The 18,667-nt window shown below is 39.8% G+C and overlaps 2 protein-coding genes across 6 annotated transcripts in view; one reads left to right on the top strand and one right to left on the bottom strand.

The window, feature by feature from the left end:
* nipa2 (NIPA magnesium transporter 2) overlaps positions 1–11,201 on the top strand; it is a 48,784-nt gene extending 37,583 nt beyond the window's left edge. For both annotated transcript variants that reach the window (XM_061977566.2, XM_061977565.2), the window contains exon 6: positions 9,863–11,201. In XM_061977566.2, coding sequence (XP_061833550.1) covers positions 9,863–10,470 — 608 coding nt within the window. In that variant the 3' untranslated portion in view covers positions 10,471–11,201. The remainder of the gene's footprint in view (positions 1–9,862) is intronic.
* Positions 10,580–18,667, bottom strand: part of cyfip1 (cytoplasmic FMR1 interacting protein 1) — a 115,241-nt gene continuing 107,153 nt past the window's right edge. For all 4 annotated transcript variants that reach the window (XM_061977562.2, XM_061977561.2, XM_061977563.2 and 1 more), the window contains exons 26-31: positions 16,410–16,540; positions 16,203–16,275; positions 13,176–13,270; positions 12,607–12,845; positions 12,364–12,511; positions 10,580–10,863 (exon numbers count right to left, since the gene is read on the bottom strand). In XM_061977562.2, the coding sequence (XP_061833546.1) occupies positions 10,699–10,863; positions 12,364–12,511; positions 12,607–12,845; positions 13,176–13,270; positions 16,203–16,275; positions 16,410–16,540 (851 nt within the window). In that variant the 3' untranslated portion in view covers positions 10,580–10,698. The remainder of the gene's footprint in view (positions 10,864–12,363; positions 12,512–12,606; positions 12,846–13,175; positions 13,271–16,202; positions 16,276–16,409; positions 16,541–18,667) is intronic.

Below are 18,667 nucleotides of genomic sequence, written 5' to 3'. Positions count from 1 at the left end.
ACAGTATGTGACGTATGACGTGACAGTATGTGACGTATGACGTGACAGTATGTGACGTATGACGTATACGTATGTGACGTATGACGTGACAGTATGTGACGTATGACGTGACAGTATGTGACGTATGTCGTGACAGTATGTGACGTATGTCGTGACAGTATGTGACGTATGTCGTGACAGTATGTGACGTATGACGTGACAGTATGTGACGTATGACGTGACAGTATGTGACGTATGTCGTGACAGTATGTGACGTATGTCGTGACAGTATGTGACGTATGACGTGACAGTATGTGACGTATGTCGTGACAGTATGTGACGTATGACGTGACAGTATGTGACGTATGACGTGACAGTATGTGACGTATGTCGTGACAGTATGTGACGTATGACGTGACAGTATGTGACGTATGACGTGACAGTATGTGACGTATGACGTGACAGTATGTGACGTATGTCGTGACAGTATGTGACGTATGACGTGACAGTATGTGACGTATGTCGTGACAGTATGTGACGTATGACGTGACAGTATGTGACGTATGACGTGACAGTATGTGACGTATGACGTGACAGTATGTGACGTATGACGTGACAGTATGTGACGTATGACGTGACAGTATGTGACGTATGACGTGACAGTATGTGACGTATGACGTGACAGTATGTGACGTATGACGTGGCAGTATGTGATGTATGACGTATACGTATGTGACGTATGACGTGACAGTATGTGACGTATGTCGTGACAGTATGTGACGTATGACGTGACAGTATGTGACGTATGACGTGACAGTATGTGACGTATGTCGTGACAGTATGTGATGTATGACGTATACGTATGTGATGTATGACGTGACAGTATGTGATGTATGACGTATACGTATGTGACGTATGACGTGACAGTATGTGACGTATGACGTGACAGTATGTGACGTATGACGTGACAGTATGTGACGTATGACGTGACAGTATGTGACGTATGACGTGACAGTATGTGACGTATGACGTGACAGTATGTGACGTATGACGTGACAGTATGTGACGTATGACGTGACAGTATGTGACGTATGTCGTGACAGTATGTGACGTATGTCGTGACAGTATGTGACGTATGTCGTGACAGTATGTGACGTATGACGTGACAGTATGTGACGTATGACGTGACAGTATGTGACGTATGTCGTGACAGTATGTGACGTATGTCGTGACAGTATGTGACGTATGACGTGACAGTATGTGACGTATGTCGTGACAGTATGTGACGTATGACGTGACAGTATGTGACGTATGACGTGACAGTATGTGACGTATGTCGTGACAGTATGTGACGTATGTCGTGACAGTATGTGACGTATGACGTGACAGTATGTGACGTATGACGTGACAGTATGTGACGTATGACGTGACAGTATGTGACGTATGACGTGACAGTATGTGACGTATGTCGTGACAGTATGTGACGTATGTCGTGACAGTATGTGACGTATGTCGTGACAGTATGTGACGTATGTCGTGACAGTATGTGACGTATGACGTGACAGTATGTGACGTATGACGTGACAGTATGTGACGTATGTCGTGACAGTATGTGACGTATGACGTGACAGTATGTGACGTATGACGTGACAGTATGTGACGTATGACGTGACAGTATGTGACGTATGTCGTGACAGTATGTGACGTATGACGTGACAGTATGTGACGTATGTCGTGACAGTATGTGACGTATGACGTGACAGTATGTGACGTATGACGTGACAGTATGTGACGTATGACGTGACAGTATGTGACGTATGACGTGACAGTATGTGACGTATGACGTGGCAGTATGTGATGTATGACGTATACGTATGTGACGTATGACGTGACAGTATGTGACGTATGTCGTGACAGTATGTGACGTATGACGTGACAGTATGTGACGTATGACGTGACAGTATGTGACGTATGTCGTGACAGTATGTGATGTATGACGTATACGTATGTGATGTATGACGTGACAGTATGTGATGTATGACGTATACGTATGTGACGTATGACGTGACAGTATGTGACGTATGACGTGACAGTATGTGACGTATGACGTGACAGTATGTGATGTATGACGTATACGTATGTGACGTATGACGTGACAGTATGTGACGTATGACGTGACAGTATGTGACGTATGACGTGACAGTATGTGACGTATGACGTGACAGTATGTGACGTATGTCGTGACAGTATGTGACGTATGACGTGACAGTATGTGACGTATGTCGTGACAGTATGTGACGTATGTCGTGACAGTATGTGACGTATGACGTGACAGTATGTGACGTATGTCGTGACAGTATGTGACGTATGTCGTGACAGTATGTGACGTATGTCGTGACAGTATGTGACGTATGTCGTGACAGTATGTGACGTATGACGTGACAGTATGTGACGTATGACGTGACAGTATGTGACGTATGTCGTGACAGTATGTGACGTATGACGTGACAGTATGTGACGTATGACGTGACAGTATGTGACGTATGACGTGACAGTATGTGACGTATGACGTGACAGTATGTGACGTATGACGTGACAGTATGTGACGTATGTCGTGACAGTATGTGACGTATGTCGTGACAGTATGTGACGTATGACGTGACAGTATGTGACGTATGACGTGACAGTATGTGACGTATGACGTGACAGTATGTGACGTATGACGTGACAGTATGTGACGTATGACGTGACAGTATGTGACGTATGACGTGACAGTATGTGACGTATGACGTGACAGTATGTGACGTATGACGTGACAGTATGTGACGTATGACGTGACAGTATGTGACGTATGACGTGACAGTATGTGACGTATGACGTGACAGTATGTGACGTATGACGTGACAGTATGTGACGTATGTCGTGACAGTATGTGACGTATGTCGTGACAGTATGTGACGTATGACGTGACAGTATGTGACGTATGACGTGACAGTATGTGACGTATGACGTGACAGTATGTGACGTATGACGTGACAGTATGTGACGTATGACGTGACAGTATGTGACGTATGACGTGACAGTATGTGACGTATGACGTGACAGTATGTGACGTATGACGTGGCAGTATGTGACGTATGACGTGACAGTATGTGATGTATGACGTATACGTATGTGACGTATGACGTGACAGTATGTGACGTATGTCGTGACAGTATGTGACGTATGACGTGACAGTATGTGACGTATGACGTGACAGTATGTGACGTATGTCGTGACAGTATGTGACGTATGACGTGACAGTATGTGACGTATGTCGTGACAGTATGTGACGTATGACGTGACAGTATGTGACGTATGACGTGACAGTATGTGACGTATGACGTGACAGTATGTGACGTATGACGTGACAGTATGTGACGTATGACGTGGCAGTATGTGACGTATGACGTGACAGTATGTGATGTATGACGTATACGTATGTGACGTATGACGTGACAGTATGTGACGTATGTCGTGACAGTATGTGACGTATGACGTGACAGTATGTGACGTATGACGTGACAGTATGTGACGTATGTCGTGACAGTATGTGATGTATGACGTATACGTATGTGATGTATGACGTGACAGTATGTGATGTATGACGTATACGTATGTGACGTATGACGTGACAGTATGTGACGTATGACGTGACAGTATGTGACGTATGTCGTGACAGTATGTGACGTATGACGTGACAGTATGTGATGTATGACGTATACGTATGTGACGTATGACGTGACAGTATGTGACGTATGACGTGACAGTATGTGACGTATGACGTGACAGTATGTGACGTATGACGTGACAGTATGTGACGTATGACGTGACAGTATGTGACGTATGACGTGACAGTATGTGACGTATGACGTGACAGTATGTGACGTATGACGTGACAGTATGTGACGTGTGTAAGAAGGTGCACTTGCTGTCTGTGAGAGGGAGACACAGGAAAGAGTGAGAAGAGCCTGTCGTGTAATGCCAGCAGCTAAAAGCAACTGCGTGAGAATTGTGGATGTGTTGAAGGTGTGCTGGAAAATGCGGAACGGAAATTAGGGAGCAGCAGAAAAGTGGAATGTATTATTTAAATCGGTGCTTTGGAAAACACGGACCGGAGTTTTTTTTAAACTGGATCTGGATCGGCATTTTCCCATGCCTTGCCGATACGCAATTTTTGGCAAATATCGGCAGCCGATCCGATCCAAATATCGGATCGGGACATCCCTAGTGTAGTGTTTTACTTCTTGTCTTGCGCTCCTATTTTGGTGGCTTTTCCTGTTTTGTTGGTATTTTCCTGTAGCAGTTTCATGTCTTCCTTAAACGCTATCCCCCGCACCTGCTTTGTTTTATCAATCAAGACTACTTTTAAGTTTTTTTTATCCTTCTTTGTGGGGACATTGTTTATTGTCATGTACGGATGTACTTTGTGGGGCCGTCTTTGCTCCACAGTAAGTCTTTGCTGTCGTCCAGCATTCTGTTTTTGTTTACTTTGTAGCCAGTTCAGTTTTAGTTTTGTTCTGCATAGCCTTCCCTAAGCTTCAATGCCTTTTCTTAGGGGCACTCACCTATTGTTTATTTTTGGTTTAAGCATTAGATACCTTTTTACCTCCACACTGCCTTCCGCTGTTTCAGCAAAGCAATTAGCTACCGGCTGCCACCTACTGATATGGAAGAGTATTACACGGTTACTCTGCTAAGCTCTAGACAGCACCGACACTCAACAACAACACATCATTTGCAAATTATAATTACTGGTTTGCAAAAAATGTTTTTAACCCAATTAGTTGAAATGAGATCATCTCCCCAACCACAGTGGTTGAAAAACACTAATATAAACTAGTCAACATTGTTATAGTCCAAAGCTGATGAGTGTGTACACAGACAATTGACTACTATCAGCAGTAATCATTACTCTGAATAACTGTAGCAAATGATAGGACAAGCTGGTAATGAATAATAACAGCTTCATTACAGGGTTTTTGCGAAAATGAAGGTTTTAAAACATAAAATGTGACGTCTAGAGATATTAAAATGCTGATGTGGTGAAATGACACATGCTGTTAGAGGCAGTTAACTGTCCACTTCTTTGGCAGACCAACAAAACTTCTATCAGCACAACTGGCAGCTGCTGCTACCACCAGAGAAAAATAAAGAGGTGTCATTTCTCAGATGAAACAATCTTGTGAGCCAATTATAATTGACTAGATAATAACAGTTAATACGTATTTGGACAATATATAATAATTATCTGCAGTAAAAAGTATTAACTCATTTTCCGGACTATAAGCCACACCCACTACATTTTGGAAGGAAATAAATATTTTCCATATATTAGCTACACCGTGGCAGATATATATGTTGTAACATCAGTTATTTACACACCTTAATTGTTTCCAAACGGTGTCTGTAATAAGGCAGTAAAACGGCTGATCAAACAAAACAGAAGTCATCATCATGGACTCACTAGCTGTGCAGTCAGCTAAACAGACTCAATAACTCTACGGTGACGTTTTGCTGAATTTACTGAACTTGTGAAAGTGAAACAGTACAAAAAAAAGTTAGTAATAATACTAACAGACATTTGTAAACATGTTAGCATATTAGCTAATGCTAGCTTCATAGCACGTACAAATATGCATGTAAACACTCCTACACACATCACACATGGCACGCTTTAGTAAGAAAGAATTGTTTTAGTTATATTGTAAAACTTACTAATGTTGCTTGGAGAATCCATTCAAGTAGAAACGCTATGGACGGCTAGAAGACTGACCTGCAATTCTGCTTTTGGTCAAAAGAACTAAATTGAAGGACACTGCAGCGCCTGCAGTGGGCACACTCGTCCAAAAGATGCCGTCATAGCACAAACACCTTTTCAGTGTCTTTGCTCGTGGTTTTTTCTTTAAATATTACGATAGAACATACACATATGCATGAAAACACTTCTACACATTGCACGGGTGATTAAGTAAGAATTGTTTATGTTTGGAGGGATGAATAAAGAATCCATACGAGTAGAAATGCTATGGATGGCTAGAAGAAAAAGCAGCAATTGCACTTCCGGTTCAAAGCTCTAAATATAAGGGCACAAACAATAACACACCTTTTCAGTCTTTTGTTTTTTTTTACTATTTACATTATGGGTGTCAAACTCTGGCCCGCGGGCCAAATTTGAATTGTAACGTCCACTTTTCGTCCAGTCCAACGAGTGCTGGCTCAGTTACATAATATGTGCGGCTTTGGCACGCACACACAAGTGAATGCAACGCATACTTGATCTTCAGCCATACAGGTCACACTGAGGGGGCCCGTATAAAAACCTTAAACATTGTTACAAATATACGCCACACTGTGAATTCACACCAAACAAGAATGACAAACACATTTCAGGAGATCATCTGCACAGTAACACAACATAAACACAACAGAACAAATACCCAGAACCCTTTGAAGCACTAACTCTTCCGGGACGCTACAAGGTGTGTGTGTGTGTGTGTGTGTGTGGGGGGGGGGGGTATATTGTATATTGTAGCGTCCCAGAAGGGTTAGTGCTGCAAAGGGTTCTGGGTATTTGTTCTGTTGTGTTTATGTTTTGTTACTGTACGGATGTTCTTCCAAACTGTGTTTGTCATTCTTGTTTGGTGTGGATTCACAGTGTGGCGTATATTTGTAACAATGTTAAAGTTGTTTATACGGCCACTCTCAGTGTAAACTGTATCGCTGTTGATGAAGTATGCGTTGCATTTAAGTGTGTGCGTACAGGAGCCGCTCATATCTTGTGACTGGGCGGGCACGTTGTTAGAAGGAATGAAAAGCGGACGTGACGACAGCTCGTAGAGGACGATAAAAGCAGTGCCTGTAAGGCACGCCCCCAAGACTGTGGACTACGAGATATAATGACTGATGAACACCTTTGTTCGATAATGAAGGTTGCCTCAGCTCAAAGCCTAAGCCCCGACATTAATGAACTAGCATCCAAGAAAAAATGGCAGGTATCAGGCTTGGGCACATCAGATTAGATCAGTGTGTTGCAAACTGAGCAGTTTAAAGTCCTGAATGGTTGGTTTATTCATTATTTTATTTTCAAATGTATTAGCCTGTTGATATTTACCTCAGAAGGCTGCAAATAGAAAAGAGGCATTACATTTTTATTTAAATTGTATTTGATATGCCATTGATATTTTTTAATTATTATTATTATTTCAAACTCGATTTTGCATGTCATTATATACCGTATTTTCCGCACTATAAGGCGCACCGGATTATTAGCCGCACCTTCTATGAATTACATATTTCATAATTTTGTCCACCAATAAGCCGCCCCGGACTATAAGCCGCGCCTACGCTGCGCTAAAGTGAATGTCAAAAAAACAGTCAGATAGTTCAGTCAAACTTTAATAATATATTGAAAACCAGCGTTCTAACAACTCTGTCCCAAAATGTACGCAAATGTGCAATCACAAACATAGTAAAATTCAAAATGGTGTAGAGCAATACCAACATAATGTTGCTCGAACGTTAATGTCACAACACACAAAATAAACATAGCGCTCACCTTCTGAAGTTATTCTTCATTCATAAATCCTTCGAATTCTTCGTCTTCGGTGTCCGAATTGAAAAGTTGCGCAAGCGTGGTATCCAAAATGGCCGGTTCCGTCTCGTAGAAGTCATCGGGAGTCAGTGTCACTGTTGTTCTGTGAATCCTGCCTTCCGGAAAGCTCGGACCACAGTTGTGACCGAAATATCTGCCCAAGCATTTACGATCCACTGGCAAATGTTGGCGTATGTCGTCCGAGGCTGTCTGCCCGTCTTAGTGAAGGTGTGTTCGCCTTCGGAGCTGTGTGAAAAAAGCCACCCGGCCTCTTCGCGTAAACTTCCCTTAACCACTCGCTCATCTTTTCTTCATCCATCCATCCCTTCGAGTTAGCTTTTATGATGACGCCGGCTGGAAAGGTCTCTTTTGGCAAGGTCTTCCTTTTGAATATCACCATGAGTGGAAGTTAGCATGGCAAGCTAGAACCACAGTGAAGGATGACTTCTCATTCCCTGTGGTGCAAATATTCACCGTACGTGCTCCCGTTCCACAGTGCGGTTCAGTTGCTGTGAAATACGGTAGTAATCCGTGTGCGGATGGAGAGATTGCGTCTTTTTATGAACCGGATCGCTTAGTAGGAGCCATTTTGTGGTCTTTACAGATGTAAACAGGAAATGAAACGTACGGTGATATCCGCGCGTTTTTTCTTCTTCTTCCGGGGGCGGGTGAAGCGCTTCCTGTTCTATGGGGGCGGGTGCTTTCCTTGGCGGTTGCTTGCGTAGAAGAAGAAGCGCTTCCTGTTCTACCGGGAAAAAAGATGGCGGCTGTTTACCGAAGTTGCGAGATCGAAACTTTATGAAAATTAATCGTAATAAAGCGCACCGGGTTATAAGGCGCACTGTTAGCTTTTGAGAAAATTTGTGGTTTTTAGGTGCGCCTTATAGTGCGGAAAATACGGTAGTTATATAAGCCTTGCTTGTTCAATATTTAATGCAAAACTTGTTTGGGTCCCTATTAAAAGGTTCATTTGTTCAACCTTGGCCCGCGGCTTTGTTCAGTTTTACATTTTGGCCCACTCTGTATTTGAGTTTGACACCCCTGCTTTACATTATGGTTGTCAGCAAAGTAAAATCCATATATTAGCTGCACTGTTTTATAAGCTGCAGGGTTTAAAGCGTAGGAAAAAAGTCGTCTGGAATTTACCGTATTTTTCGGAGTATAAATTGCTCCGGATGAAAATGCATAGTAAAAAAGGAAAAAAAAACATAAGTCGCACTAGAGTACAAGTTACATTTTTGGGGGAAATTTTTCGCTAGTCATTTACAAGTTTCTCACTTACTCCAAACTTTATTTCTGCTGCTCGATCGCCGTTTTCTGCTGCATATTTCACTACTTCCAGCTTGTAACCCGCAGTATATGATTTCCTTTTCCCTGCCATTTTTGTTCAGCCCTTCTCAGTTTTTATAAGTTACCGCCAATGTTGAAATGATCAATTTTCATAGGTACGGAAGTAGTAGCAGGTAGCATCTTTTTTTTTTTTTTTTTACAATGCACTTCTGCCAATTTGTTATTGGTTGACGTGTGTGACGATTGCTGACATACGTCTAGTCTCTTACGTGAATGACATAAATACTAGGGATGTCCGATAATGGCTTTTTGCTGATATCCAATATTGTCCAACTCTTAATTACCGATACCGATATATGCAGTCGTGGAATCAACTCATTATTATGCCTAATTTGGACAACCAGGTATGGTGAAAATAAGGTCCTTTTTTTCAAAATTAATAAAATAAAATAAGATAAATACATTTGAAAAAATTTATTGAATAAAAAAGAAAGTAAAACAGTTACATAGAAACTAGTAATTAATAAAAATGAGTAAAATTAAGTGTTAAAGGTTAGTACTATTAGTGGACCAATCATGTGTGCTTACGGACTGTACCCCTTGCAGACTGTATCGATATATATTGATATATAATGTAGGTTTTTTGGGTTGGTGCACTAATTGTAAGTGTATCTTGTTTTTTATGTTGATTTAATAAAAAAATAAATAATTAAACGATACCGATAATTTACATTTTAAAGCATTTATCGGCTGATATTATCGGACAGCTCTACTGAATAATATTATTTGATATTTAATGTGTTAATAATTTCACACATACAGTAAGTCGCACCGCTGGCCAAACTATGAAAAAGACAGTAATATTAAAGAAATGTGCTGCTGCCTGCAGAAACGGTGAATAACAAAAGTTGGGAGCAGGAGGAGTTGACACAGGTGCAAAAATGTCCGCTTCCCTCGCAGGCTTTTTCGTCTTCGCCACGCTGGTGGTGGTGGTGGCTCTGGTCCTGATCTTCGTGGTGGGTCCTCGCCACGGGCAGACCAACATCCTGGTCTACATCACCATCTGCTCGGTGATCGGCGCGCTGTCGGTGTCGTGCGTGAAGGGTCTGGGCATCGCCATCAAGGAGGCGGTGGCGGGCGCCAACGTGGCCAAGACGCCGCTGGCGTGGATCCTGCTGCTGGGCCTGGTGGCGTGCGTGAGCACACAGATCAACTACCTGAACAAGGCGCTGGACATCTTCAACACCTCGCTGGTCACGCCCATCTACTACGTCTTCTTCACCACCTCCGTGCTCACCTGCTCCGCCGTGCTCTTCAAGGAGTGGCGCCACATGGGCGCCGACGACATCATCGGCACGCTGAGCGGCTTCCTGACCATCGTGGTGGGCATCTTCCTGCTGCACGCCTTCAAGGACGTCAGCGTCAGCCTGGCCGCGCTCGCCGCCTCCGTGCGCAAGGACCAGCGCGCCGCCGCCGCCAACGGCACATACGAGCTGCTGCGCACCGACACGGAGGAGCGTGACGATGTGGTGTCGCGGCGGAACGGGGCGGCGGCGTCATCGTCCTAGGAGCCTAAAAAACGACAATCTGCAGGACCAAAAAGATATTTTTCATTTGCCTTAACGTCTTCATGCACTGACTGCCTTTCTACAAAGATCCTTTCTACGCCACGAGCACTCATGTGTTACATATTTATTGGAATAAAAGCTTTCAGCATGCATGTTGCTCACTAACTCTCCTCCATAAGGCACACGTGAGTACAAAAAGTGGTCCCGTTGTGTTGGAACTTTGACATCTTAGCTACTGGCCAGTGACTGGTGGATGGGCGGCTGGAAGCAGCGCACATGTTCCACCGGCACGTTCTCGCCATCGCCAGACTTCAGGTACTTGTTCAGGATGGAGAAGATCTCGTTGTTCAGCACCTGGAACTTGCGGATGCGATCCACCATCTTCTTCAGGGGCTGGGGAGCAGACACACGTCAACACTAAGAGGCGCCCCTAGTGGACAAGTGGGCGTACTGCAAATATTTATTGATCATCCAGTGATTTTGTCGCAATACTTTTCTTGACATTAAGTTAAAAACAACAACACTTTTTTAACAAATATTTAATCCTTTTAAAATTATTTTTTAATAAAAAGTGTCACATATTTTTAATTGTTTCAATTCACGTCAGACAAATGTAACAATAAATTATTTTTTTGAACATTAACACAATTTGTGATTTAATTAAGAAATGTAGCTCATTATTTGGACAACATGAATGAACTTGAAATGTAATAAATTCATTTTCAGTCGCAGCTTCTGCTTGTTTTGTTAAAATATTGATCGTTTATACTTTAAATTATGCAATATCAGAGTATTTTGGTTCACTATAACACATAGTATATATGTACAATATGTGCAATGTTGAATTTAAAGCTTTAGGACATTTGAGCTTCAAATCCATAAAAAAACTGCTTAATATTTTTTGCAAATTATTTGGACAACAAAAATGTATTTAAAATGCAATATTTTATAAATACAATATCAATATTTTGGTCACATCACTGCACTTTTTTTGCTCCCATTTTATTTTTATTTTTGATTAAATTGAGGGGTTTTTTTGCAAATTATTTGGACAACAACAATGTATTTAAAAAGCAATATTTTATAAATACAATATCAATATTATGGTCACATCACTGCACTTTTTTTGCTCCCATTTTTATTTTTGATTAAATTGAGGGTTTTTTTTGCAAATTATTTGGACAACAAAAATGTACTTAAAATGCAAAATTTTATATATACAATTTGAGGATTTTGGTCACATCACTGCACTTTTTTTGCTCCCATTTTTATTTAAATTTTTGATTTACTGTATTTTTCGGACTATAAGTCGCAGTTTTTTCATAGCTCCAGTGCGACTTATATATGTATATATATATATGTTTATTATATATTATATACTTGAGTGAAGTATGTTTATTATATATATTATATATTTGAGTAAAGTATGTTTATTATATATATTTATATACTTGAGTAAAGTATGTTTATTATATATATTATATACTTGAGTGAAGTATGTTTATTATATATATTATATATTTATATACTTGAGTAAAGTATGTTTATTATATATATTTATATACTTGAGTAAAGTATGTTTATTATATATATTTATATACTTGAGTAAATATGTTTATTATATATATTATATATTTATATACTTGAGTGAAGTATGTTTATTATATATTATATATTTATACATTTGAGTAAAGTATGTTTATTATATATATTATATAATTATATACTTGAGTAAAGTATGTTTATTATATATTTATATACTTGAGTAAAGTATGTTTATTATATATATTTATATACTTGAGTAAAGTATGTTTACTCAAGTATATAAATATATATAATAAAGTATTGTATTGACATATTATTCGATGTATGAGAATTAAAAGTGAGACTCACCACACTCTTGATGACCTCATCCTTGCCATCATGTTTCTGCACCTTGAGCAGGTGGTAGCTGAAGTCCAGGATGTCAAAGCGGCGATGTTGTCCCAGCAGGGAGATGATCAAGCAGCCCGCCCAGTGGAGGCCGTCACCAAAGCACTGCCTGCACACAAGCATGGCGTCAGATGCTGTCAGATGGCGTCACATGGTGTCAGATGGCGTCAGATGGCGTGAGGCGCAGGTGATGGTGTCACTCACTCCACGGTGAACTCGTGTGCGCCCACAGGGATGCAGTAGACAAACTGCATGGCGCTCCACAGGCGGTGGAACTCCACGCACTCGTCCACGTGCATCACGCCGTTGCTAGGCAGCGGGCCGCGCCAGATGGGGTCGTCCAGGAAGGTGCGCACACGTGCCAGGATGACCTCGAACATGGAGAGACCGCAGCACAGACGCTCTTTGGTCAGCAGGTCGCCCTCACGTGCGATGGCGATTTGCTGCTTGGCGGACAGGAAGTGTCAAGACCAGGTGTGTCAAGACCAGGTGTGTGAAGGTGTGTCAAGACCAGGTGTGTGAAGGTGTGTCAAGACCAGGTGTGTGAAGGTGTGTCAAGACCAGGTGTGTGAAGGTGTGTCAAGACCAGGTGTGTGAAGGTGTGTCAAGACCAGGTGTGTGAAGGTGTGTCAAGACCAGGTGTGTGAAGGTGTGTCAAGACCAGGTGTGTGAAGGTGTGTCAAGACCAGGTGTGTGAAGGTGTGTCAAGACCAGGTGTGTGAAGGTGTGTCAAGACCAGGTGTGTGAACGTTATGTTTATCACTTTATGCTACCTGAGGTGTGCCCAGTCTCTCTATGAGAGGAACCATGTGCAGGGCTGTGTACTTGGCCTCCAGACGCTTCATCTTGGCATCCAGACGCTCGCCTTCTGCTCTCACACACACACACACACACACACACACACACACACACACACACACACACACACACACACACACACACACACACACACACACACACACACACACACACACACACACACACACACACACACACGACTTAGCAGCCACAATGTACCTCTCCCCCAATGGACAGTGCATTAGGTACACCTCTCTTTCTAAGGACAGTACATTAGGTACAACTCTCTTCTAAAGACACTACATTAGGTACACCTCTCTTTTAAAGACACTACATTAGGTACATGTCTCTTTCTAAGGACAGTACATTAGGTACACATCTCTTCTAAAGACACTACATTAGGTACAGCTCTCTTCTAAAGACACTACATTAGGTACAGCTCTCTTTTAAAGACACTACATTAGGTACACCTCTCTTTTAAAGACACTACATTAGGTACACCTCTCTTTCTAAAGACACTACATTAGGTACACATCTTTTCTAAAGACACTACATTAGGTACACCTCTCTTTTAAAGACACTACATTAGGTACACCTCTCTTTTAAAGACACTACATTAGGTACACCTCTCTTTCTAAAGACACTACATTAGGTACACATCTCTTCTAAAGACACTACATTAGGTACAGCTCTCTTTTAAGGACACTACAATAGGTACACCTCTCTTTTAAGGACACTACATTAGGTATACCTCTCTTTTAAAGACACTACATTAGGTACACCTCTCTTTCTAAAGACACTACATTAGGTACACATCTCTTCTAAAGACACTACATTAGGTACAGCTCTCTTTTAAGGACACTACAATAGGTACACCTCTCTTTTAAGGACACTACATTAGGTACACCGCTCTTTTAAGGACACTACATTAGGTACATCTCTCTTCTAAGGACACTACATTAGGTACAGCTCTCTTCTAAGGACACTACATTAGGTACACCTCTCTTTCTAAGGACATTACATTAGGTACAAATCTCTTCTAAAGACACTACATTAGGTACACCTCTCTTTTAAGGACACTACAATAGGTACACCTCTCTTTTAAGGACACTACATTAGGTACACCTCTCTTTTAAGGACACTACAATAGGTACGCCTATCTTTTAAGGACACTACATTAGGTACGCCTATCTTTTAAGGACACTACATTAGGTACGCCTATCTTTTAAGGACACTACATTAGGTACGCCTCACTTTTAAGGACAATACATTAGGTACGCCTATCTTTTAAGGACACTACATTAGGTACGCCTATCTTTTAAGGACACTACATTAGGTACACCTATCTTTTAAGGACAATACATTAGGTACGCCTATCTTTTAAGGACACTACATTAGGTACACCTCTCTTTTAAGGACACTACATTAAGTACACCTTCTGCTATAGACACTGCATTAGGTACACCTGTTTGTTAGGTACACCTTTCTTCCAAGGACACTGCATTAGGTACACCTGCCCTCTAAAGACATTGCATTGGGTATGCCTCTCTTCTAAAAACACTGCATTAGGTACACCTCTCTTCCAAGAATACTGTATTAGGTAAACCTGTCTTCTAAAGACACTGCATTAGGTACGCCTCTCTTCCAAGGACACTGCATTAGGTACACCTGCCCTTTAAAGACACTGCAATAGGTATGCTTCTCATCGAAGGACACTGCATTAGGTACACCTGACCTCTAAAGACACTGCATTATATAAGCCTCTCTTTCAAGGACACTGCATTAGGTACACCTCTCTTCAGAGGACACTGCATTAGGTACACATTTCTTCCAAGGACACTGCACTAGGTACACCTAAGGACACTGCAATAAGTACCCTCTTCAAGGACACTGCATTAGGTACACCTGTTATTAGGTACACCTTTCTTCCAAGGACACTACATTAGGTATGTCTCTCTTCCAAGGACACTACATTAGGTACACCAGCCTTGTAAAGACACTGCATTAGGTACACCTGCCTTCTAAAAACACTGCATTTGGTACACCTTGTTCTAAGGACACAGCATTATGTACGCCACTCTTCTAAAGACACTGCATTAGGTACGCCTCTCTTCCCAGGACACTGCATTAGGTACACTTTTCTTCCAAGGACACGGCAATGGGTAAGCTCTTCAAGGACACTGCATTAGGTACACCTTTCTTCCAAGGACACTACATTAGGTACACCTGTATTCTAAGGACACTACATTAGGTACGCCTCTCTTTTAGTATAAAAAATTAGGTACACCTGTTTTAAGGACACCACATAAGGTACGCCTCTCTTTTAAGGACATCGAATTAAGTCCACTTCTCTTTGAAGGACACTATATTAAGTACACCTGTGTGTGTGTGTGTGTGTGTGTGTGTGTGTATATATATATATATATATATATATATATATATATATATATATATATATATATATATATATATAAATGATAAATGATAAATGGGTTGTACTTGTATAGCGCTTTTCTACCTTCAAGGTACTCAAAGCGCTTTGACACTACTTCCACATTTACCCATTCACACACACATTCACACACTGATGGAGGGAGCTGCCATGCAAGGCGCTAACCAGCACCCATCAGGAGCAAGGGTGAAGTGTCTTGCTCAGGACACAACGGACATGACGAGGTTGGTACTAGGTGGGGATTGAACCAGGGACCCTCGGGTCACGCACGGCCATTCTTCCACTGCGCCACGCCGTCATATATATAAATAAATAAAATAAATTGTGGTTGAGCTTTAACATTTTACAATTGTTTTAATTTAAGTTTATTGCTAGAGTTTATATTTTAACTAACATGTATGCTATAGTTTAAGTGGTTTATTTGCATTTATCTGTCCGCAATCATTATTACAGAAAATGATTCATCAAAAAAGCGTAAAAATCAATAACAGAAATACAAAATTTAAGTCCAAGTTAAAAGTCATCATTTAGACAACAGCAGTTGACGCACCTTTGATGTGGACTCTGGGCAGAATGTTCTGGAATGGTGCAGCATGCAGCAGATCACACACTTCTTCCTGCGACTACGATCACAATATAAGGTATAAAACAATATAAAGTATAAAACAATATGAAGTAGAAATATAAAGTATATAAAAAAGTGTATTGCTCCCCCTAGTGGTTGACATTGTAATGAGTAGAAATGAAGAATTCTTACCAGACTTTGTTCGCTGAGCAGACAGAAGAGAAGAGCGTTGCCCACTTCCCTCAAGTTCTGGAAGCAGACAGTCTTCAGCTCAGCGTATTCTACGATGTCCTTCAGCTGGTGGTGGAAGAACTCCAGGATTCCTGCCAAAGGAAAATGTCCTCCAATCATCTCCCATCTTGGCTTGGATTTTATTCAGCAAACTGATGGATTTCTGTGTCGTGTTGGAAGGACGTCATGTCTGCTCTTCTGCACAGTAATACTTTTATCCACTGAAAAACTTGGTGTGCATGAAAACATGAAAAATGAGCATTCTCTCCATGAGCTAACTCCTTGAAGACTGTTGAAGAACCATTTCAGGTGACTACCTCTTGAAGCTCATGGAGAGAATGCCAAGAGTGTGTAAAGGAATAATCAGTGCAAAGGGTGGCTATTTTGAAGAAACTAGAATATAAAATATGTTTTCAGCCATTGAATGAGGAGATGGTGTGTTCAAACTTTTGGCCTGTACTGTATATATATATATATATATATATATATATACATATACATACACACACGCAATGTCCAGGGTGTATCCCACCCCACCCAGGCTCCAGCACCCCCGCTACACCAAGATGGACAAACGGTAGAAAATGGATGGATGGATGGATGGATGAATAAAAATCCCGATTCTCATGTGAAATAATTTTTTTGTGCAACCCAATTGAACGCTTTGACACTATTTATTTTTTATTTTTACACCAAACTTTGTACTTCAAATGCAGCTAGTGCCATCTTGAAGATTTTATGACTTTCAAAATAAAGGCCAATGTTTTGGTGCTCTTTAGAGAGCACACACCTGGAGGCTCCAGGAAATGTGTTATTAATCAAAGACAAATGTGTTATTAATTAGAGAGAAATGTGCTATTAATGAGAGAGTAATGTGTTATTAATGAGAAATTTGTTATTAATAAGAGAAATGTGTTATTAATGAGAGAAATGTGTTATTAATAAGATAAATGTGTTATTAATAAGATAAATGTGTTATCAGAGAGAAATGTGTTATTAATTAAAGAGAAATGTGTTATTAATTAAAGAGAAATGTGTTATTAATTAGAGAAATGTGTTATTAGTAAGAGAAATGTGTTATTAATTAAAGAGAAATGTGTTATTAATTAAAGAGAAATGTGTTATTAATTAGAGAGAAATGTGTTATTAATTAGAGAAATGTGTTATTAGTAAGAGAAATGTGTTATTAATTAAAGAGAAATGTGTTATTAACTGAAGAGAAATTGTTATTAATTACAGAGAAATTGTTATTAATTGAAGAGAAATGTGTTATTAATTAGAGAGAAATGTGTTATTAATTAGAGAGAAATGTGTTATTAGTTAGAGAGAAATGTGTTATTAATTTGAGAGGAATGTGTTATTAATTATAGAGAAATGTGTTATTAGTTAGAGAGAAATGTGTTATTAATTTGAGAGGAATGCGTTATTAGTAAGAGAAATGTGTTATTAGTAAGAGAAATGTGTTATTGGAGAGAAATGTGTTATTAATTAGAGAAATGTGTTATTAGAGAGAAATGTGTTATTAATTAGAGAAATGTGTTATTAGAGAGAAATGTGTTATTAATAAGAGAAATTGTTATTAATAAGAGAAATGTGTTATTATTAAGAGAAATGTGTTATTAGAGAGAAATGTGTTATTAATTAGAGAGAAATTGTTATTAATAAGAGAAATTGTTATTAATAAGAGAAATGTGTTATTAATTAGAGAAATGTGTTATTAATTAGAGATGAACTGTTAATAATTAGGGAAATGTGTTATTAATTATCGAGAAATGTGTTATTACTTAAAGAGAAATTAAAGAAAAATGTGTTATTAATTAAAGAAAAACATATTAATTATAGAGAAATGTGTTATTAAAGAGGAATTGTTATTAAAGAGAAATGTGTTATTAATTAAAGAGAAATGTGTTATTAATTGAAGAGAAATGTGTTATTAATTGAAGAGAAATGTGTTATTAACTGAAGAGAAACGTGTTATTAATTAAAGAGAAACGTGTTATTAATTAAAGAGAAACGTGTTATTAATTAAAGAGAAATGTGTTATTAATTAAAGAGAAATGTGTTATTAATTAAAGAGAAACATGTTATTAATTAAAGAGAAATGTGTTATTAATTGAAGAGAAATGTGTTATTAATTAAAGAGAAACATGTTATTAATTAAAGAGAAATGTGTTATTAACTGAAGAGAAATGTGTTATTAATTATAGAGAAATATGTTA

Source organism: Nerophis lumbriciformis, linkage group LG18, assembly GCF_033978685.3.
Source record: "Nerophis lumbriciformis linkage group LG18, RoL_Nlum_v2.1, whole genome shotgun sequence".
In the NCBI taxonomy this organism is placed as follows: Eukaryota; Metazoa; Chordata; class Actinopteri; order Syngnathiformes; family Syngnathidae; genus Nerophis; species Nerophis lumbriciformis.
Note: the sequence above shows the minus strand (reverse complement) of the source record. Positions and strands in the feature narration are given on the sequence as shown.